General features: G+C 38.1%; 1 protein-coding gene across 1 annotated transcript in view; it reads right to left on the bottom strand.

Moving 5' to 3' along the window:
- Positions 1-24,567, bottom strand: part of ARHGAP15 (Rho GTPase activating protein 15) — a 631,814-nt gene that overhangs the window by 581,439 nt on the left and 25,808 nt on the right. Inside the window, exon 2 of the mRNA XM_062199545.1 lies at positions 6,627-6,695. Within this exon, the coding sequence (XP_062055529.1) occupies positions 6,627-6,695 (69 nt within the window). The remainder of the gene's footprint in view (positions 1-6,626; positions 6,696-24,567) is intronic.

Raw genomic sequence — 24,567 nt, 5'->3', positions numbered from 1 at the left:
AGTGTCTGGTGCAGAGATAACATTTCTGTGTTAAAAGTGATGTTCAGGGGCCCGCGCTATGGCGCAGCGGGTTAAAGCCCCGGCCTGAAGCACCAGCATCCCATATGGGCGCTGGTTCAAGTCCTGGCTGCTCTTCCCCAATCCAGCTCTCTGCTATGGCCTGGGATAGTGGAAGATGGCCCAAGTCCGTGGGCCCCTGCACCCCATGGGAGACCCGGAAGAAGATCCTGGCTCCTGGCTTTGGATTCATCGGTGTAGCTCCGGCCATTGAAGACATCTGGGTATGAACCAGCGGATGAAAGACCTCCCTCTCTGTCTGTACCTCTCTCTGAGGCTCTGACTTTCAAATAAATAAAACAAATCTTTAAAAAAAAGAAAGTGATGTTCAATACAAAACTTTAAGTAGAAGCTGATGGATAGACGTTGAATGTTAACTATATTTACAATGCACAGCAAGATGAAAACATAAATAAGTAATTAAATTGATAGGTGCTTCTAGAAGTTTGTAAATGGAATGGCTGTATGTGTATTTGCATGATAGTAGTGGAGAGTGGGGAGGAGAAAAAGAATGAAAGAGTGTGTAAGCTAAGAAGCTTGAAAAATGATTCATTATAACTTCAGTAATTTCTTTTCAAGGTTATTTGAAGTAGGACAGAATATTGAGCATTCTAGAATATATCAATATATTGAGCATAATGTCATAATATAATATTGAGTATGTTGACTCTTTTATATACTGCCAAGAATTTGTCATTCAATGAATAAATCAATAAATAACCTGAATGTAAGTGTAAATTAAGAATACTATTTTTGGCCAGTGCTGCAGCTCACTGTGTTAACCCTCAACCTGTGGCGCCAGCACCCTGGGTTCTGGTCCGGGTTGGGGCACCGGATTCTGTCCCAGTTGCTCCTCTTCCAGTCCAGCTCTCTGCTGTGGCCTGGGAGTGCAGTGGAGGATGGCCCAAATGCTTAGGCCCTGCACCCACATGGGAGACCAGGAGAAGCACCTGGCTCCTGGCTTCAGATTAGCACTGCGTGCTAGCCACAATGCGCTGGCCTTAGTGGCCACTTGGGGGGTGAACCAATAGAAAAAAGAAGACCTTTCTCTCTGTCTCTCTATATCTCACTGTCTAACTCTGCCTGTCCAAAAAAAAAAAAAAAGCAATATTATCTTTGTTCTAAAGTTTTCTCTAATATTAGCCTATGTTATATATGTGGGCATAGTATGTACACAACTATAAACTAGATAATAGCTACAGTTTAAATTTAAATTATAAGCATAATTTTCTTCTAGCAACTTTATAGTCTCGGGTCTTAAATTTACGTCTTTGATCCATCTTGAGTTGATTTTTTTTTTTAATATGGTCAGAGGTATTGATCTAATTTCATTCTTCTACATATATACATCCAGTTTTGCTAGCACCATTGTTTAACAGATTATCCTTACCCCACTGTATGGTCTGAAGATTTTTGTCAAAATTCAGTTGGCTGTATGTATGTGGATTAATCTCTGGGATCTCTATTCTGTTCCACTGATCTGTCGGTTTTTATGCCAATTATCGAGCTGTTTTAATTATTATAGCTTTGCAGTATGCTTTGAAATCAGGCATTATGATGCCTCTATCTTACCAGGCTCCATTTTCATCAAATACTTTGTGTCACTAAATATTTCAGAGTAAAATTTTTCATGAACTATTAAAATACAGCTCCTTATAACTATTTGTATACTTTAGTTATTCTTTAGTTCAAATTTATATGAAATGTGACTACAAAACAATGTACTTAATTTCCTATCCATAGCACACCTATAAAGTGCCTGGCTTTACACAAAGCTCTAATAATGAATAAGTGATTAAGGCATAGCATTCCATTCAAATATCTTAAATGTCAGGAAGATTCATACGAAATGAAACAGGCCATTTCCGTGTAACAGGGCAGGCATAGAAATGAGGCTAAGCTGTCATTGGCAGTCAGACTAAAAAAGTATTAGTTAATGCAAATTTGAAGAATCAGATAAATATTTCCCAGCAAAAATTCTTTCTCCTAAAGCTGAGACCAGGGTAATTGATTTTAAAAGCATGATACATTTATATTTAGTTATATTGCTTTCACTATGAATAACAAATACATTTATTAATGTTGGCAATCAATGTTATTTTAATAAATATTTTTTATCTTATTATCACATCAACCAACAAACAATTCTTTTCTGAACAAACACTTGTGCCAAATGGAATATAGAAAGAAGCACAATATGATAAAGAAAATGCAAATGGTGACCTCTAACTTCAAGGCATCTAAAGTACAGACATAGAACAAGTCTTACTCATGAAATGAGAATGAAATAGTGTATAGGTGTATACAGCAGTGAGGAAATACAATTGCTGCAGAAAATCCAAGGTCTTTCAGGGTCAGGCCCATGTCTTTTTTTTTTTTTTTTTTTTTTTTGACAGGCAGAGTGGATAGTGAGAGAGAGAGAGAGACAGAGAGAAAGGTCTTCCTTTTTGCCCTTGGCTCACCCTCCAATGGCTGCTGCGGCCGGCACATCATGCTGATCCGAAGCCAGGAGCCAGGTGCTTCTCCTGGTCTCCCACGCGGGTGCAGGGCCCAAGCACTTGGGCCATCCTCCACTGCCTTCCCGGGCCATAGCAGAGAGCTGGCCTGGAAGAGGGGCAATCGGGATAGAATCTGGCACCCCGACCGGGACTAGAACCTGGTGTGCCGGCGCCGCAAGGCGTAGGATTAGCCTGCTAAGCCACGGCGTCGGCCCAGGCCCATGTCTTAATCATGCTATTACCATCAGATTCAGGATATATATTTGGAAATAGATTATATATAACACAATTCAGGGATCACAAAAGTTGATTAACTTGATGCTATTGAGACTCAGAAGCTATTGAAAATTTTTTTTTATTTTTTTTTATTTTTATTTTTTATTTTTTTTGACAGGCAGAGTGGACAGTGAGAGAGAGAGACAGAGAGAAAGGTCTTCCTTTTGCCGTTGGTTCACCCTCCAATGGCCGCCGCGGTAGCGCGCTGCGGCCGGCGCACCGCGCTGTTCCGATGGCAGGAGCCTGGTGCTTCTCCTGGTCTCCCATGGGGTGCAGGACCCAAGGACTTGGGCCATCCTCCACTGCACTCCCTAGCCACAGCAGAGAGCTGGCCTGGAAGAGGGGCAACCGGGACAGGATCGGTGCCCCAACCGGGACTAGAACCCGGTGTGCCGGCGCCGCAAGGCGGAGGATTAGCCTGTTGAGCCGCGGCGCCGGCCTGAAAATTTTGAGAAAAGAAAATAGTAAAAACTTTTCTTTAAGGAAGATCAGTCTAGAATTGCTGCCCCAGATTAGTGAGAAGGAGGAGCAAGGTGGAATCGGGTGGGTGAGATTGGAAGCTTTTAGAGACATGAGTGGAGTGATGCAGAGCATTTGGCCCACAGCCATTGAGGAGAAACTGCTTCAAAAAATGGTGATGGTATGAAGAGTCACAGAAGAAATGAAAGATCCAAAGAAGGTATGTTATAAGCCATAAAAATTCTGCTACTGAGAGAGAATGGCTTGATAGAGAAGGAAATCAATCTTTTGGAAAGAAACTGATAGTGGTTCTATGTGGGAAATTTCACTCAGTTCATTCTGAGAAGTTCTAGTCCAGATGACTAGCTCTCGAAGACATGGGATATGACAATGGAGAGAAAGTACAGATCTGCATGTCATTGGCTTTAAAGGAATAACAAAGGTTTTTAGCTTTTAACTCAGGGATTCATTCAACACATATGCATTGTGTTATATCTGTGTTTCAGCAATTGCTACCATCATGAAACTAATGTAATGAACACAGGAGACAATGTACCTGCCCTCATGGAACTTAATTTTAATGTGATAACAAAAATAAGAAACTTGTTTCACATGTCATTTGATTGTAGCAAATAAAGAGCAACTTAAATGCAGGTGAGAAAGAAGGAAGATGGGTAAAAACAGTGGGTGTCTTTTTATTTGTTTAAGGGAAATTAGAGAAGACATTTCTTAATAGGTGACATTAGAGCAGAGATATAAAGGAAATAAGTGGATGAAAGTTAACAAATTTATGGGCATAAAAAAGTTATTTTGTGATAGTCAGTGGATTAAGCAAGTAGAATGGCCTTGCAGGAGAATACAAATATCAGCCAGGATGGAGCACAATGATCCAGGAGAAAGGAAGCCAGCTGGAAACGACAGGTTTTGGTGAGACACTGGATGCTTTTCAGCTTTGACTCTTAGGTAAGAAGCCAGGTTGGATTTTGAGCAAAGGAGTGATATTCTGGACTGCATGTTTAAATCTGCTCAAATCCATATGTTGAAACTTAACCACCATCTAGATAGAAGGAGGAGGTGGGACCTGTGAGAGAGAATTAGGTTGTGAGTCTAGAGCTCTTACAGATGAGATAAGTAGCTTTATGAAAAGGGCCTAGGAGAGTTCACTTATCCTGTTTCTGCTCTGTGAGGGTACAATGAGAAGACTTCATTCTTCAGCCAGGAAGAAAACCTCACAAGAATCTAACCATGGCCATACCATGCATGATCTGCGGCTTCCATACTTCAATACAGTGAGAAACAAATTTTCTGTTGTCTACAAGCCATACTGTTAATGGTAATATGCTAGCAGCTCAAACTGACTATGGAAAATGACATAATGTAACTCACATTTGAGCATCACTCTGGCAACTATGTTAAAAATATTGATAGAGGGAGTGAAAGTGAGCAGATAGAGAAGAGGCTACTACAGTAAACCATGTGACAGATTACACAGTATGAAGATTCAAAGAAGTGAACTTATCCCAAGTATATTTTGAAGATGGAGCTAACAGAGCTCATAGATGGTTAAGTTTATGCTATAAAAGAAACTACAGAATCAAATATAACTTTAAGGGTTTTGACTGCAATACTTGGGAAAATGGATTTAGAATCTTGTGAAATGGAGAAGACTATGAGAAGCCAATTTGGGCAAAATCAGGATTACTTTAGGATATGTTAAGTCTAGGATTTTAAAAGTTTTTGTTTTTACTGAAAGGCAGAGAGATAGATATATAAAGACACACAGAGGTCATCCACCCACTGATTCACTCCCAAAATGTCTGCAACAGCCAGATCTAGGTTAGGCCAAGCTGAGAGCAAGGAACTCAATTAAGATCTCCCATGTGAATGACAAGGAGATGTGTGTTAGGTATGTAGTTGAAAATGCTAAACACATAGCATTGTAGTTTAGTCCATATTGGAGAAAGAAATTACAGTGGTTACTGCAGCAATGTATATAAAGCCATTAATACTGAGTGTGGTGCCCTAGGGAAAGACTGTGGACTGAAAGATGAAGAGGAAGGAGGAAAAGGGGTGGTGGGAAAGGAAGGACCACTTAATTCACTGGAAATCCATTATAAAGTAGTTAACTGGGAGATACGTGGAGAAAATATTTTTTTAAAAAGGGGGTGGGTATTTGTCATAACGGTTAAGCCTCCCATTGGGACACCTGTATCTCATGTTGGAGTGCATGGTTTTTGAGTTCTGGCTCCACTACCTAGTCCAGCTTCCTGCTAATGTGCACTCTGGGATGTAGCAGGTTATGGTTCAAGTAGTTGGATCCTCGCCAGTTATGTAGGAGATAGGGATTGAACTCCTTGCTCTTAGCTTTAGCTTGGCCTAGCCCTGCTTTTTCAGACATTTGGAGATTGAACCAGAGAAGAGGAGATCTTTCTCTCTCTCTTTCTCTCCCTCCCTCCCTCTCTCTCCCTTTCAAGTAAATAAAATAAAAATTTAAATAAAACAAAGACAAAAGAGTTATCTATTGATTTAAACACTCAGGTAGCTCTACCAAGGAGAGAACTGAAAGTTTACCAATAGATTTAACAATATGGATGCAACTAGTGACCCTGGTAAAAGATGAGTGATTGGAATAAAAGCCAAAATGAGTTGTTTCAAGAGATGAAGGAAGAAAGGACATAACAGACAGCAAACACAATCCTCTTGAGAAAATCTTATCATAAATGAAAGCAGAGCATTGAAGCAACAGCTGGGGTAGGGATGAGGGATCTGGAACATGCAAATCAAAGGAAAGTAAGAGAAATGAACCAAGCAATGAAAGATTCCAAATCAATTCTGCTTCCTGTTATTGATACTCTTCTATATCCTCTGTCCCTTACATGTGTACTGGACTTAATGTCTTGCTTCTGATCAAGATAATGTGGCAAAGTTGTCTGGAGCTAACTTCCATGTTTGAATTACAAGGAATTGTGACTTCTGCCTTGCTATCAGACTCTCACCTTTCCACTTGAAAAGCAAACTGCTGTATGGGAGAAGCCCACAAAGCGGAGTCAGGTGCAGCCTCTGTACTACAGACCTGGAGGAGCTAAATCCTGCCTACAGCCACGTAAATGTGCTTAAAAGCAGACATTTCCCTTTCAGCTGTGACTCCATTTCTAGCTGACATCATGACTACAAACTTTTAGAGACTCTTAACTAGAGGACACTACTAACCCATGCCTACATCCTGAGCCACAGAAACATGAGACATTAATTTTTGTCATTTTAAGTTGCTGAATGTTGAGATAATTAATTTTGTAGCTGTAAAGAAAACAGTATTGGAATAAAATAATTACTCACCAATTGTTCCAGTGGAGGGATGACATCTTTCAAGACATGCTGTGAATGATTTCGTCTGTGTCGGGATATCTGAAAATATATTGACATTTTATTTGGTTACATTACTTTCAAAAAAATCCATAAGCCATTTGGAAAGATAAGTTTATAAATGTGCACAAGAAAGTAACTATATTCAAATTCATTCAATTAAAGTGAATAAAGTAGGTATAAATTGAAAAGTAAATGTTTTGTGCATTTACCAATTTGCATAACATGTGTACTCAAAGATAGCAAGTAGCCACAACATCCCATACCCTATATGCTCTTATTATCCTGCAGCCTTGACACACCTCCCATCAAGTGTGTAGTCTATGTCCTTTTTCTGGACCTGGGCCTACATTTATGACTGATTCAATTAAAAAATGACAGAAGTATCATTTTGTCACTTCAAGTATATATAAATTACCATGCACTTTCTTCTTATTTTCTTGGAATTCTCAGTCTTAGAAAACAGTCACCATGTTGTAAGGAAGTCCAAATTATCCCCACACAGACTACCTAAAAGGACAGGCCCCATGGATTTCCTGGCTGACAGTTCTGGTTCCAGCAGGAAGCCAGCATCAACTACTATCCATGTGAGTAACAAGACTGCCCCAAGATTCCCTCTCCTAAGTACTGGGTCACGTCTAGACTTCAAGCTTCCCAGCAGAGGTCTCAAACATCATAGATACAAAATCTTTTCATTGTGCTTTCTCTGAAATGTAGCATATCCTAACTGTAATAAAATCACTGCTCTCCACTTCTGTGTTTTAAATTGATATGCAATGCAATAATAGTAACTGGAACAAGATATTTTATGTTGAAACACTGTATTAATGAAGAGAGTTCAGCTTTTTCAGAATCAGTGTTGTGATTATTTTCTTATCCTCTACTATGTAGGTGTTTTTAATTACGTGAAAGTCATATAATAAATGCTTTGGGGACAAATAGGAGTATTATTGTTCCTCTTCCTAAAGAAATATCATGGACAAATTCTACATTGTAACAAAAAGGGAACAAGCAGGGATTTATAATTAAATCTTGCATTGTTTATAAAGAGAAGCACCCATTATTTTACATGACGGAGAGATGTGGGAAGCAAGGAGGGAGGGAAGGAAACAGAGACAGAGAAAGAGAAGGTGGGAAGTTATGAAAAATTAATGAAATAAAGCATGGATACTTTATTTAGAAAATAACTTGGTTGTCTTTGGTTACTGCACATTTAAGTGACTGAAGGGATTATAATAATATCTATGAATATATAAAGGGAATTGTATTATAAAAGAAACCAGGGGTCAGCCTTGTGGTGCAGCAGGTTAAGCCATTGCCGGCATGCTGGCATCCCATATCGGCACTGGTTTGAGTCCCTACTCTTCCACTTCTGATCCAGTTACCTAGTACTGTGCCTGGGAGAGCAGTGGAAGATGGCCTGAGTGCTTAGGTCCCCTGGCACCTGTGTGGGAGACCTGGACAGACTTCCAAGCTCTTGGCTTTAGCCTGGCCCCAGTTGTTGGGGCCATTCGGGGAGTGAACCAGAGTATGGAAGATTCTCTCTCTCTCAGTCTCTCTTTCTCCATCTCTCTTTCTCTCTCCATCTCCCTCTCTTTTTCTCTGAAACTCTGCTTTTCAAATAAACCAAATAAAATATTAAAAAAAAAGAAAGAAAAAGAAACCAGAAGCCTGGCCTTAAAAATATTGTGACTGAGGGCCAGCATTGTAATACAACAGGTTAAGCTTTCTTTTGCAACACAGGCATCCCAAATGCAAATGCCAGTTTGAGTCCTTAGTGCTGTGCTTCTGATCCAGCTGAAAGCAGAGGATTGTGGCCCAAGTGATTGGGATCCTGCCAAATGTTGGTGAGATCCAGATGGAGTTCCTAACTCCAAATTTCAGCATGGTCCGGCGTGGTCCAGCCATTGTGGCCATTTGGTGGGTGAACCAGCAGATGGGAGATCTCTCTCTCTCTCTCTCTCTTTCTTTCTCTCTCTGCCACTCTTTCAAATAAACAAACAAAAAAAATTAAATCCATATTGTATAAATATCAAATAAATACTAAACCTTAAATAAATTCATAGCCGTACAACCCTAGAGCCTTCTATTTGCTCCACACAAACTTTGTTATGAGGAAAGTATGAATCCAAGATCATGTTTCCCACTAGACCCTTTACATATGGCCCCTAATGGATAATGGATAAGAGAGAGCTTGCAGAAAGAGAGCTGGAAACAGTGGAGAACAATGGACATGGGAAAATTTCCCAGGAAGGGCAGCTGGAGACTATCTCTATAATACCATCTGCTAACAGGGACCTATTTTATGTCAGGCACTATTCTATGTCTTTTGCATGTATTTGCATATTCAATTCTCACGAAAGTTTTAAGACCACAGAATTATATTACCTTCTTTTGTAAGTATGAAAATAGAGATACAGGCAGTTTAACCTGAAAAACTTCAGAGCTAGTAAATGGCATAGGTGATATTTTAACACACATCTAGAACCTCTACTATTACACTTAATGGCTTCTCCAGCAACACACACATACATGCACACACACACACACTTCCATCCACTAAATGCTTGAGGAACTACAAAGTTGAGAACTCCTTTTGTGCAGAAAAGGATGTTTCTTTTTTAATTTGTTAAATTTATTATTAATTTTATTGGAGAGACCGAGAGACAGACAGAAAGGCAGAGAAGTATCTTCTATCCACACATTCACTCCTCAAGTTCCCCCAGTAGCAAGCCCAGACCAGACCAAAATAGGAAGCTGAGAACTCCATCTGGGGCTCCCCCTCGGATGGAAGACATCAAGCACTTGAGCAGGAAGCTGAAGTGGAGAGCAGAGCTGAGACTCAGGCCGGGGCACTCTGATACAGGATGAGAGTACCCCAAGTGATGTCTGCACTGCTGGGCCAAATACCTGCCCCCAAAGAAAAGGTTTCTAAAATGAAAAACCAAAGGGAGTCAAACTCATAAATTGTGCACATTTTTATGAGGAGCTAGAAATCAGGTTTCGATTCTGTTATGAATCATCTTAATATTCCTTTAGGGAAAGTAATATTGCTGATCATTCCTAAATCAATAAACTAGCTAATTCATCATGTTCAACCAAGTTATGAAGATGTTGAAAAAAATGGAACTTTCACCACCTGTCTTTTGCCTCAGTGCGCTTCTGAGGAAAGCATCAGGCAAAGAAATATGTTATTATCCCAAATCAGATTGCATTGACTGAGACATGATTTAGGATACTGTGTCCAAACGGGCTTAATTGCCTCACATGGATATCAGTGAAAGTTAGGATGTTTCAAGCCATCTTTATATGTTATACTAATTGAAATAACAATCACAAAGAAAACTTGGAGTCAAGCAAAACCTCATGAGGCGTGTTTGAAAGTAAAAGTCTCTCCTAAGCCATAGCATAAATATGAGGAATTTTTCTAGTCTGTATGCATGTTTATAATAATTTATTAACATATAATTTTATAAGTCATGGGACGCCTTTGTGAGAAATATAATACCTTCAGACATCAGATGTATTAATAGCCATTTATTTTTGTCAAAATTATTTCATATTTAGGATATTCACATGTCAATAACTTCAAATAGTACTTGATGAAAACTATTCACTTATGTTATAAAATATCTCTACCAATAGTATTGCAAAAGAGTGTTTCATTCTTTTTCCTATTCTTTACCAAGACATTCAGAACATTTAAACGTACTTTATATGAAAAACTTACATCCTGCAAATTTCTTCTAGATGAGTCAAGGTGGCAATGGCGGCCACCATTATTTGATCTTATCTTTCATTTTTACTGGAATTGTTATGTACTGTTAACTTTATTTATTTGAGAGGTAGAGTTACAGAGAGAGGGAGAGAGAGAGAGGTCTTCCCTCTGTTGGTTCACTCCCCAGATGGTCACAACCGCTGGAGCTGTGCCAATCCGAAGCCAGGAGCCAGGTGCTTCTTCCTGTTCTTCCATGTGGGCGCGGGGGCCAAGCACTTGGGCCATCCTCTACTGCTTTCCCAGGCCATAGCAGGGAGCTGGATTCAAAGTGGAGCAGCCGGGACTCTAACTGGCACCCATATGGGATGCTGGCGCCGCAGGTGGAGAATTAAACTACTGCGCCACAGCACCAACCCCTATTGTTAACTTTTGAAAACCTGAATAACAGAAATAATATTAGCTGTTGCTTGATACAACTTTAATAAATTGCCTCAACTATAGGAGTATTTCTTCTGAGGAACTGTTAAAGTTTTGTTTTGATATATGTCCTCTATTCCTCTACCCCTTTCTTGTTCCCGAATATTCCTAAATTATATATATATATATTTATATATATTCCCTGTAAACATAAATGGACATATATGAGTGTCTACCACATATAAAAGTGTTCACAGCCTCACTTATTTGGCTAGTTCATATACATATAAATTATGAATTGTTGGTTTCAATATCATTTTACATTTCCCATTTTAAAATTTCCTGAATTCCTACGTCTCAATTTACTTCCACTGTTTTAGGAAAATAAAAAGCCTTCATGATTCAGTTTCTTTAAGCTATTTATTAAAAATGTTACTTGAGAGCTTCCTTTGAGGTGACAAGGTTATGTTTTACACTCTTTTCTATCACAGTATCCTGTAGCTTAAGCAACTGAATTTTGATAATAAATACTTGAGTTGATTTGAGGAGAAAATAAAATGTCAGACCGTTACACATCTTGTGTGTGTGTGTGTGCATGTGTTGTATTTTTCCAATATTGCAACCCTTCTATTGAATTATGTGATTGCTAGATTGGGACTATTTATATGTACAGTTGAAGAAACTTGAAATAGCAATATTTTCTGACAACTTTTTATGACCCCAGTATCAGATTAATCTATTACTGAAACTCTTTTAAATCAAGTTTGTGTTTTTCTTCCTGAGTTCCCTCTCCAGGTAGTTTAGCTTTATAATTGTGCCAAGCAAAGGGGAAAAAATATTTCAAAATGTGTAATGCATATTTCCTTTAAATTCATCTCTGTTCTTATTAGAATATGCATTGTAATTAAAATTTTCAAGTATCATTTTCTCCAGGAAGAGGAATTATACAGTCCCTTTTTCAAAATGTCTTCAATTTTTCTTCCATTCCTTTTTCATTTTTATCTATTTAAAGAATATGAAACTGATGGGTGGGATTAGTATGTGATATATTACATACTGTAAAAATAACAGAATTTGGGCATATTATTTTCCTTGTGTGGGAGGGTCTACTATGAAAGTTATACATAAACATGAAACATTCCACATAGCTCTGATTTTAAATAGATTACCATTTTTGATGAAAGTTTATATCTTGTGGCTTAGAATTGAAATAAAATCACTTGAAGAAAAGCATTAGTTTGTTCCAACATTTTCACAGACATGTACATTTTCTGAGGCATACCTCCCATTAGCAACCTCCCTGGGTACTTGGATGAAAAACAGAAATAAATCAGTGGTTAAGTTTAGTTTTTATCTTCACAGTTTCTCAAAGTTTTTTTGGTGTATCCCAATTCTTATATTCAAATCCTCATCTGTTTTGCCAAATTCTATTTCTTAAAGCTATTACAATCAGAAATTAGGGAAAGTTTATGAAGTACTTTTTTTTTTTTTTTGGAATGTGGAGATATGGCCAATTTTTTTCTTTTACTCACAATTTACTTGTTTAGAAATAATAAATATCAACCTAAATGATGGATTTTAAAAACAGTGTGTATATAGCAGATAACAGCTTTTGAGAAATAATATTGGTGGACTTTACCTTATCATAATTTGGTCTATTTGTGGATAGGAACGTTCACCCATGTCTTACAATTATACTAACACAAATGTATCATTTGATGGTACTACTGGACAATGACACAATCCAAAGTAAAACCAAATTCTTCTGTTTTGTTTAATGTACAATAAGTAAATATTGTGTGACATCATGTTTTCCTCCTTTTCCCCACAATACTACTCAATTATTTAATGGGCATCATAAGAAGACGTCCTTTTTAAGTATTGGTTGTTTGTGAAACCTCTTCTGGTCATATAAGAAGTTATTTGAAAAGTTTGTGGAAAAATGGAATTAAAAGATAAACCTATTTTGGTGCAAATTTTTTGAAAACCATGAATAGCTTTTTCATAATACATATTTTATGTGGTTTTTGAAGACCTCTCATTTGCATGTATTTCAAACTATTTGCACCAAAAAACTTATGTTTTAATTCCTTTTTTATGAACTTCATGTATTTCTCCAGTATTGTCAATCAGAAATGAGATTTTACTATTATTTTGTTAAATATCTTCAGAAAATAAAAGGAGGGGTCAGTGCTGTAGCTCTCAGGGCTAATCGCCCCAGCCAGAAGTGCCGGCATCCCATATGGGCGCTGGTTCTAGTCCCAGCTGCTCCTCTTCTGATCCAGCTCTCTGCTATGGCCTGGTAAAGCAGTGGAAGATGGCCCAAGTCCTTGGGCCCCTGCACCCCATGGGAGACCAGGAAGAAGATCCTGGCTCCTGGCTTCAGATCAGCTCAGTTCCAGCTGTTGTGGCCATTTGGGGAGTGAACCAGAGGATGAAACACTTTCTCTCTCTCTCTCTCTCTCTCCATATATATACATATATGTGTGTGTGTGTGTATCTACCTCTCTATGTAACCCTTTCAAATAAATAAAATAAATTTTAAAAACAGGAAAATTAACAAATCTTCATGAGTACATATTAATGTTTATCAGCCTTTTCAAAATTTGCTATATTCTTTTTTAAAGAAGATTTATTTATGTATTTGAAAGACTGAGCTATAAAGAGGGAGTTGGAGACAGTCTTCTATCCGCTGGTTCACTCCCCAGATGGCTGCAATGGCAGGAGCTGGGCCGATCAGAAGCAAAGAGCCAAAAGCTTCTTCCAGGTCTCTCATGTGGGTGTAGGGGCCCAAGCACTAGGGGCCATCTTCTGCTGCTTTCCTAGGCACATTAGCAAGGAATGGACCCAAAGTGGAGCAGCCAGGACTCAAACCAGTACCTATATAGATTGCTGGCACCACAGGCGGCAGGCTTTCTCACTAAGCCACTTGCTGGCCCCAACAGCCGTATATTCTTTGGACAATATCTGGTTACTAGAAGTGCTCATCACACTCTCAGTGTTTGGGTAGGCCTTGTTGAATTAAATTCAGCTTCAGTCACAGTTTCCTCTCTTTCAGATAGCCAAAGGAGGCACTTGCTGACCTGATTATAACTCTTTATCTTTCCTTGCTTTATTTAGAACCAAACATGGGTGTTCCTCTCAAGCAAAAAATCAGTCTGCATCATGACCTAATTATTTAAATAACAATTGTATACTATGCACCATTCTTTGCTTATTGTGGAATTCTAATCTTTAATTGACTCAAGTTATTATCGAATACTTTCAGTAGAATTTTTCTCCAAAAGAATTTTCTCAGCCTGAGAGGTATTTTCCAATAAGGAACCTGGACATACCACAATTACAGTCTTCAAATAGGCTCTTAAGATAACAATCACCAGAACTAATAAATGCAGAGATATCTGAGTAAAATAATTTTCTACACTTCTTCCAGGTGAAATTCTTTTAGATACTGCCCTAATTATTAGCTTATCTTATTTGGTTTCTCTGTAGGATCACCTATGTTTAGCCATGATTTCTTAATCAGTATAATGAGAAACCAAGGATCAAAATAAATACAAATACATTTTTTTCCAGTGTTAACACTACTAATGTATTAGAGCTAAGGCATGATGTCATTTGTTAAAGCCATAGCTGTATTTCCTACCGTTGGCATATAAAGCAGCTTATTCTCCCTTTTATAGCTCATAATCAAGGTAGCTACTCTATAAATATAAATAAAAGGAAATAGTATACAGAGTGGATTAAGAAACTATTGATGGATGATCTAAAACACTTCAGCCAAATTGACGAATTCTGCACAAATATAATTGTATGTTATCTTTTAATAAAACATTTTAAGACAATAGACAACAATACCAAGAAACTATCTCTCACAAAGACCTCATAACAAAGCAAATGATTATAGAGGGAGAGTCGGTACGATTAAAATGATCTCCTTATTTTTAATCTAATAAAACAAATAAATCTTTGTTAAATTGCCATTTGACTATGTTTGGTAGAAACAGTCTATATCTAATTTCGTGATGTTTTACTCTCTGTAAATTCTTAACAAATTAGAATCAGGCTTTATTTTCAGTCAGGGCTTAGATTAAAATCCTAAATTTACTTCTTACTTCATCACGTATATGTTTAATCACTAAAGAAGAAAATATCTTCGTTGTAATGTTGCAGTCCACAGTGTATTGAGAGTTTAATCCATGATATGTACAGTTTAACAAAGGTATGTACTCTGCTTTCAGAAGTCTACTGACACCTTTCTTCATACATCCCTATTTCTCAATGCAAAGATGAAAAATTGCTAACTCACTTTAAATGGTCTGCCTGTGTTGAAAGTTCACTTCTTAAAGCATTGTGGGAGGAAAGCACTTAATAACTATGCCATTCTTTCTAGAATTAACAGACTTTAAGTCAAATACTTAAAATAAGCACACTGCCTGCAATCAGCAATATCTAATGATTGTATCTGTCTAGTTTCCTTTCTTCACTTATTTGTTGAGGTTTCCCGAGACCCACAACTCACCTTCTGCTGCTGAAAAGGCAGATTTAGCTCTGAAGGTTAATCCAACTCAGCAGGATTGAAGGATGGCACTTTTCCTTGGTCGTAAGTATGTTGGCTCAGGCCAGACAGCTGTTAGGACATTCTCCTCTGGGAATCGTGCCCTCAACACCCACCGTTGATGCACATACATGGTCTACTGGCTGCCGACTTCCATGCCCATCTGCTCAAATGGCATGGTGCCCACTCACAAGTTGGCTGGATCCTTGCCCTTAGTGTGTAGGTGCCAGGCAATGATGGGTTTAGATGGGCAGCCTGCATAATACTACAAGTGACAATTTTTTTTTCATTCTTTCTGTGTACCTCTGCGCCTACCCTGAAAGAGAAACTTGTGTTTTTCCACCTTTGATTATACCTGAGGACACATATGGACTTGTACATGAGGATGTACAAATGTATCCAACCTGCCACCAACAGTAAGATGAAAGGCAAGAATTCACAGTGCCCCACATGACAAGTTCTAACGCTGAAATGGGCTGGATTGTGAGAATCTCGACCACCTGGAGTCTGTCAGAAGACATTTACCATGGGTTTAAGTACAGCAGACCTCTCGTAGACAGCAGTGGCACCAGGAAATAGCTGAAGTTACAGCACATTTGTCTATTGCCGTTCCAGCACAAATCACTTGCCTTACATTGAAAAGGCACATACAAGAGCAAACGAAATAAATCTGGAAAAAAGAACAAGCCTAACGGGGACACAATTTATATGCTCAATGGGGGCAAGAGTGCAAGCTATGATATTCAGACCTCAGAAATAACCCCAACTGGAGGTTCTAATGAAAGAAAAAGAAACAGAAATAGCATCTCTCATTCCAATCTACAGCAAAGCCGTGGAGAGGAATAGATTGGCATAGGAGGTTGTGACTTTAATGATCCAAAGCATATGAATGCTTGTTAGCAGACAGCAGACAGACATAAGTAAGAACAACAGTAATGGCTGCATCTGCAGCCTGGCCTATGGCACTAAAACCAATCAGGCAGCATTGGAGAGCAGTGCCGGAAGGTATGTGAAAACCGTGCGTTCCTTGTGTGTTTATTTAAGGGTGATTGAATTCAGGGTGTTGTCAGCCTGCCTTGGAGAATGGTTATCCAATGTGTAGGCATGATCTTTCTCTCTGAATATGCTCTGTTGAGTCAGTTAGTTATGTGTGACTACTTGATCTGTCCTAGTCTTTACAGAGTGCCAAAATCCTCCAGTCCAAGTTCCAAAGGAACAGGGCCTAAAAACTTTTGGCTCTAGAATCAAATTAGGCTTTTCTGCTTCCCTAGCCAGAAATGCATAAATACCCAATGGCCAAAACCAAAGAATTTGACATTGTGGAATGAATAGAGCTGTCATATACCACTAAAGTGTGGAAATATCTACTGTTTGAAGTTCAGACTAGTTCAACATCTTCAGTAATCAGAACAGACTTCTTTGGACACCTTTATGAGTTAGTCTGGCTTTTGATTGGGAATGTTTCTGGCAAGCTGTTGATTCCAGATATCAGAAATGTAAGAACATACGGTTTACAAGAGAGAAATCTGCCTTTTTTTTCTGTCAAAAATATTCTTAAAGGCAGAGCATTTTCATAGAAAGCAGGTCCCTCATCTGTTTTCTTGATTGATCACTAGGTTACTATCACTAGCCTCATGTGTTCTTAAGAAAGAACTGGTTGAAGAGCAAGTTGATATAGTTTGAAAAAATATTGCGTGAAATTGAATTTGGAATTATAGGAGTTTCTGGTGAAAATAGAAAAAGAATGGGCAGAGTCATCCAAAACTCCTTAATCTGATTAACTGTGCTAAGATTTAACTACCAGCATTCCCTCAGTATATCATTTCCATCATAATTTATCACATCTCAAGGACATAACAATATGAATTACCCACAACTACTTTATTGAAAGTGAAGAAAAGCAGATGTCATATCAAGGGATTCGAGTTTAGAGCTTATGTTTTAGTGATCCTTGAATTCACAATACTTAGCATAGTGCTGAACAGTAGATTATGGTGTGGATCTTTCGAATTTTATACGGCTTTATATATTTTATATATATATATATATATAAAACATATTTGTTATAATATCACTGGATTTACTATGAACTTCAATAGCATTTAGTCCTAAAATATCATCTATAAATATATGCATCATTCTTTACAAAGAAAGAACCAATTCAATTGCAAGTCATTTACAGATGGACTTCCACCGTTTCTCTCAGGAAATTTTACATCCACTCCTACTAAAATAAGGTTGGCCACCCCATTAGTCTATATTTGAAATAACTGATTAGATAATAGTTCTGTGAACTTTGTAACATATATTATGCTTGGGCATAAGTTCCTCTTTTTTGAAGGAAAAACAAAAAATACATAGAGGCCGATTTAGATATAGAAATACTTACACATATATGTCTCTATTTATATAAGTACATAGATAGCTACATAAATGTACATATATATGTGTATATAGGTAAATATATAGGTAGAAAGTTAGTGCATATACCTATATATCTACCTATGTATTGTATGTAATATATATGTACAATTCTCTTTTAAGTATATTATTTAGCGATGTAGGTTCTTATTTTATACCATTAGCTTTGTTATCACTTATCCTTTAAACAAATTACTTAATCTCTTGGTGACTATTTCCTTAACAGAAAATAGGGCATGGTAGAGCACTTATAACTTATGGAATTGCTTTACAAATAAGGCAATTTATATATATATATATATATATATATATATATATATATATAGTTTAGGGTATAGGTATACCCCCATTATTATAATCTTCCCTATTCCAGCTGTATTCTTCCTCTTCCAGCAGTTTTTGTCATAAATGTGCAAATATATTCTAATAAATGAGCAATAAACATTAAGCCAATGTTCTTATAAAATTCTTTCGTGCTCCTCCAAATTCTTTTAAACTGATTAGTATATTTAATTTACAAAGCTTCAATAATTTCAAGACAGTTTGAAAGCGCTTTATTAGATAAACCTTTAAACACACAAGGAGATGGAATTACATAGGGTACATGCCTATGATGGAATTACATAGAGCCAGGAACTCAGTCCAGATGTCACCTGTTGGTGGAAGGAGCTCAATTATTTGGACCATCACCACTGTCTTCCAGAGTCAGCACTATCAGGAAGCTGGAGACAGCTACTGGAGCAGGGAATCAATTTGTGAGATGTGGGCCTCTTAACCAGTAGGTTAAATGTCTTCTCCCGGTATGCTATGTTTAATGAAGAGCTTTCTAGATGTCTTCATATATATCATTGCTGAAAATAAATGCTAATTACAAATTATATAATATCTCACATTCACAAAAAAGGAAATGTCTTCAAATACTTTTGAAACAAAGAGAAAGAGATTAGACACCTAATTGGATAAATGCCCAATCTGGTTTTAGCAGTCAACTAATGCCATTTAAAGTCCCACTTACCTATCAGATCATTCATTACAACTTGAATACAATAAGAATTTTAAGCATGGTTCAGCAGAGAGAAATGTTTTAAAAGATTTATTTACTTATTTGTATCAGATAGCTATAGAGAGAGGAGAGAGACAGACCTTCTATCCTTTGGTTCACTCCCCACATGGCCACAACGGCCATGGCTGGGCCAGGCTGAATGAAGCCAGGAGTCAGCAGCGTCATCCAGGTCTGATGTATGGGTGGCGGGGCCCAAGCCCTTGGCCATCTTCCATTACTTTCCTGGGCATATCAGCAGGGAGCTGGGATCTTAAGTGGAGCAGCCAGGACCTCAGCCAGCATCCAAATGGAATGCTGGTATCATAGGTGGCAGCTTGACCTGATGCCACAATGCCAGCTCCTGGCAGAGGATAATTTTTACAAAATTACAATTTGGTAGCCATCAGTAGATTTAAGTGCTGCATGCATTACTAACCTCTGTGATCTAGGGACAGTTATTCAACCTCTCTATGCCTCAGGGTCCTCATCTACAAGAGAGATAATGAACTTCAGCTTCCTAGAGTTGTGGGTGATTAAACGGATTAATATTTCTCAAGTTCTTATAAAGGCAAATATATATAATAAATGTCCAATAAATATTAACTATTCTTATCATCACTTGAAGCCCTAAGTTTCTTTTTAGTTTTCTATTTTATTTTATTTTTTGAAAAGAAATGGTGGATATTTTCACAGACACTATGGCTGAATTAAAAAAATAATTATAACAGTTGCACATATTTATGCAGCATAGTGTCATAATTCTATCCATATAAACAATACAGAAGTCAAATTGTAGTAATTAGCATATTCATCACCTTCCTCATTTATCATTCTTTTGTGTTGGAAGCCTTTGAACTCCTTTCTGCTAACTAAACAAAAGTATTACTTATTTTCATTTTATTTGAAAGGCAGAGAGATAGTCACAGAAGAAGACCTCTCATGTACTCTTTCACTACACAAATGCTTATAACAACCAGGGCTGGACAAGGTTGAAGTCAGGAGCTGAGACCTCAATCCAGGCCTCTCCCATCACCTGCTGTCTCCTAGGGCACGTTTTAGCAGGAAGCTAGGACTAAAGGTGGAAATTCCTGACAGGACTGAAACTCAGGCACTCTCATGTCGGGTGCAGATGTCTCAAGTGGTGTCTTAACCTCTGTGTCAAATACTCACCCTTGTAAAATACAATAAATCATTATAAGCTATAATCACTATCCACCAACACTAGGAATGTTTCTTCCTATTTAACTGTATTATGGTATCTATAATCTATCTCCTTCTTTTCCCCAAAGCCCCTACCTTTCCAAGCCTGTAGTAATCATAATTCTACTATCTTCTATGAGATCAACATTTTAGCTTCCTCACATGAGTAAGAACTCATGGCATTTGCTTTTCTATCTGTGCCTGGCTTGTTTGCATCAGCATAATGTCCCCCAATCCTATCCACATTGCTGCAAATGATGATTTCTTTGTCTTTATTATGGCTGAATTGTATTCCAGTGTGTATATACATCACATATATTTCATTTGTTTATTTGCTGTAAGATGTCACAGTTGATATCATATCTTGGCTATTGTGATAGTGCAGCGATAATATGGGCATGCAGGTATCTGATATCCTGATTTATTTCTTTCAGGTATGTACCCAGTAGTGGGGTAACTGGAACCTGTCATAATACTATTTTTAATGTTTTTAAGGACCTTCGTGCTGGATTCCAAGAGAATTACATTTTCTGCATCCTTTCCAGCATTTGTTATCTCTTGTCTTTGGTTAATAACATTCTAATTGGGGTAAGATGAGTCTCATTGAGATTCTGATTTGCATTTACCTGATGATGAGTGATGTTGAGCTTTTTTTTTTTTTTTTTTTTTTTTTTGGACTGGCAGAGTTAGACAGTGAGAGAGAGAGACAGAGAGAAAGGTCTTCTTTCCATTGGTTCACCCCCCAGATGGCCGCTATGGCTTGCGCTGTGCCAATCTGAAGCCAGGAGCCAGGTGCTTCCTCCTGGACTCCCATGCAGGTGCAGGGCCCAAGCACTTGAGCCATCCTCCATTGCCTTCCCGGGCCACAGCAGAGAGCTGGACTGGAAGAGGAGCAACCGGGACAGAACTGGCGCCCCAACAGGGACTAGAACCTGGAGTGCCAGCGCCACAGGAGGAGGATTAGCCTAGTGAGCCATGGCGCCAGCGGAGCTTCTTTTTTATTCATAAGCCTTTTGATCATTTGTTTATCTTCCTTTGATAAATCTCTATTCAGATCATTTGACCATTTTTAGCTGGATTGTTTATTCGTTATTGGGTTTTAAAAATTCATCATATATTCTGGTTATTAACCTCTTGTCAGATAAATAGTTTGCAAATACTTTCTCTCAATCTGAAGGTTGCTTTTCACTCTGTTAATAGCTTCTTTGCTATACAGAAACCTCTCAGTGTGATATGTTCATATTCGTGCATTTTTACTTTCACTGTCTTTGCCTTTAGAACTCCTGAACTCTTAACTCTAACACCATCTCAACTAATGTATAAACTTCAGTCTTTTCGTGTTCCTTGGGTTTCCTATTGATGGCTAACTTCCTAATGCACCTACAGGGTGAGAAAAGTAAGGGGCCAAGGAGAAAGCATGGAGAAAAGGGGAGACCCTAGCCCTTCTCTTACTCCCTAAACCTTTGTCTCGCTCCCTCTTGTCTCAGCTTCCTCTTGTTCTGTGAAGGCATATTACACAGGCAAATGAGCCTTTGCAAAGTCATAACCACGGAGAAAAATGCTTATGTTTGCATTTAGCACCATATCAGGAAAAGATCATTCTATTATTTAACCAGATGTTTATCATTCTGGACATTAAGTGAGAGGGGCTGGGAAATAATTTCTTGGTTGTTATTAGTGGATGAGGTGCCATTAGCTCTCTAACTCTGCAAAGTCCACGGAAAGATTTCCATATTTCTGCATTTTACAGAAATTTACAAAGAGAAAGAGAAAGCCCTTTCACTATCACATCCTTAAAACCTTTTCATTTTCAAATCAAGGGAGGCTGCCAAAATAGTATTAATGTAAGAAAACATCTCACACTAATGCTCCCCTTGGATGAATAAAGAGGGAGACTAACTCCTAACCCATTTTTTATCCTCCATTGTGTATACATCACAATGTACAAGTTAGCTCATTAGTGTTCTCTGCAAGGGCTATCATTTTTAAATGATCAAAGTGTTTGGGGAGAAATCAGTCATACAGAGTAATGATTCCCAAGTTGTGATCCTGGGCATTTAGGGTAGAATCCTCTGTGGTTCATTTAGGAGATACTTTAAGGAAAATGCGACGCTGATAAAATATATAGGGCCAAGTGGGAATGTTTTGAAGATAAAGTATCATAGAATGGTCATTATATTAGTTTGGGGACAGGGATTTGAAATCAGTTGCAACTCAAATTTAAGGAATAAGAAACTTAAATCATGGGCTATGAAGAGGTGCAAAGCAAACCTGGGAACCAATGGTTTAGGTCAGTGGCTAAAAGGATATTTTTATAATGTAAACAATTTTTCAATATAAACTCTTAAAATGGAAACTGCACATGCAGATGTTAGAATAACCTTTCAAAATAAAATTTTTCATAGTACAATAAACAAAATATTTGTGCTCTTTGTAAGTAGAGGACTTAAATAGAGTCTTAAATTTTAATCATAAGCAGACAATATGATGGTGCTGCTATTTTATCTTCTCAGATTTCCTTGGTAATTTGTGGCTTTACCATTGAATTGGTTTTCCTCCTTTAGCCACAGTGGAAGACATACCCAGCTCAGTAGCAATTAAAAAAGAAAAGAAAGCTCAGATTTTTTCTTTTTTCTTTTTTTGAGTGTTGGTCACAAGCTCAACAGAAGCTTAATGGTAAAGTTGCTAAAGGAATATAATTCTCCTTTATAGGAGTTGGTGATTTCTTCCTTGGGAAACAGGACCCATTACAGAGCCATGGGGAAGGTAACTTGGGAGCTCAGGTTAAGGAAGAAAAGGAATAAGATGGGGGCTGAAAGGGCTTCGTGAAATGAATGAATCTGGGGTTGGAAAAATTTCAGATTATATATTACATCAGATTTTTATAGACATCATAGAGTGGTTTTTCTTTTAATGTTAGGAAATGTCATTCAAAATTTCTGCTCAGGAAAACTGCTTGTACACGACATGTAAAGTTTTTGTTATGAAATGTAAAGGGATGAGCGGATTTCTTACAGCAGCAACAATGAGGTGGTATATATGCATCAGGTAGAAGGTGAAATCCATTGCAACTATGAAAGAAGGGTGTTTCTACCCAGAGGCCCTGCAAGCACACCTGAAGGAAACACCCGTAAATAAGAGCTGATCACTACAGTGACTGCAGGCATTCGGCGGAACTCCTATAGCTCCTCTGAAACTCGTAGGGTGGACTGCAATTCGAAAAAAGGAATTTCCTATGTATCATGTCTTGCTCTTACCCCAATCCTAACTAAAAACCATTGAGAAAACCAAGAATTTGAAGAAAAGAAAAAATGCAGGAAAAGTTCCAAGGACATGAGATTCTCTTTGTGTACTTGGAAACAATGAACCAGTGAAAACTTCAATAGGGATAAAGTAAATTTAAAAAAGAAATTTGGGGCCAGCATGGTGGCGCAAAAGTTTAATCCTCTGCCTGTGGCGCCAGCATCCCATATGGGAGCCAGTTCTAGTCCTGGTTGCTCCACTTCCAATCCTCTGCTGCGGCCTGGGAAAGCAGTAGAAGATGGCCCAAGTGCTTGGGCCCCTGCACCTGCATGGGAGACCGGGAAGAAACACCTGGCCCCTGGCTCCTGGCTTCAGATCAGTGCAGCTCTGGCCATTGCAGCCATTTGGGGAGTAAATCAATGGAAGGAAGACCTTTGTCTCTCTCTCTGTCTGTAACTCTGTCAAATAAATAAATAAAACTTAAAAAAAAATTTTAATTTATTTTTATTTTATGGTAGAGAACACACTTACTTCACCCCAGAAATCAGAAAAATCAGCACAGTAATTGGTACAAAACAAACTTAGGAAAAATGTTAAATTTAAATATGAAAATATTAAAAATAAAATATATTTTAAAAGAATTTCAGACATATTATCTCACTGCATAAAAACAGTAGCACTGTATGATATGGTGGTAATCAATATGTGCATCAGGAAAATAAGGACATTGAGCTACAGTCCAAGTAAATATTTCCTGAGTGATTTCTGCAGGCAAAGCATTGTGTTAAGTACTGTGTAGGTCAGGCAAGATCACTATTATGATAAAGAAATATTCTTTTTTACCTTCATCAAATATGCCACTTGATTGACAACATCAGAATCTTACTTAGGTATCACAGATTTCTAAACCGAGGCTCAAAGATATCATGTAAGATATTAAATAGTTATCCCATCCCAGATTTATATACATTGTTTACTTAAGGCCACATAGAAGAGAACCCGCTGCTCTCTTTTTATTGGACTATTCCATTCCAATTCATCCAGTAATGTATAGATGGAAATGTGTGTTAAAGAATTAACCCTAGGCCAGTGCCTTGGCTCACTTGGTTAATCCTCCGCCTGTGGCACCGGGATCCAATATAGGCGCCGGTTCTAGTCCCGGTTGCTCCTCTTTCAGTCCAGCTCTCTGCTGTGTCCCGGGAGGGCAGTGGAGGATGGACCAAGTGCTTGGGTGCCTGACCCGCATGGGAGACCAGGAAGAAGCACCTGGCTCCTGGCTTTGGATCGGCGCAGCGCAGGCCGTAGTGGCCATTTG

The sequence above is a fragment of the Lepus europaeus genome, chromosome 1 (genome assembly GCF_033115175.1).
Source record: "Lepus europaeus isolate LE1 chromosome 1, mLepTim1.pri, whole genome shotgun sequence".
Lineage (NCBI taxonomy): Eukaryota > Metazoa > Chordata > Mammalia > Lagomorpha > Leporidae > Lepus > Lepus europaeus.
Note: the sequence above shows the minus strand (reverse complement) of the source record. Positions and strands in the feature narration are given on the sequence as shown.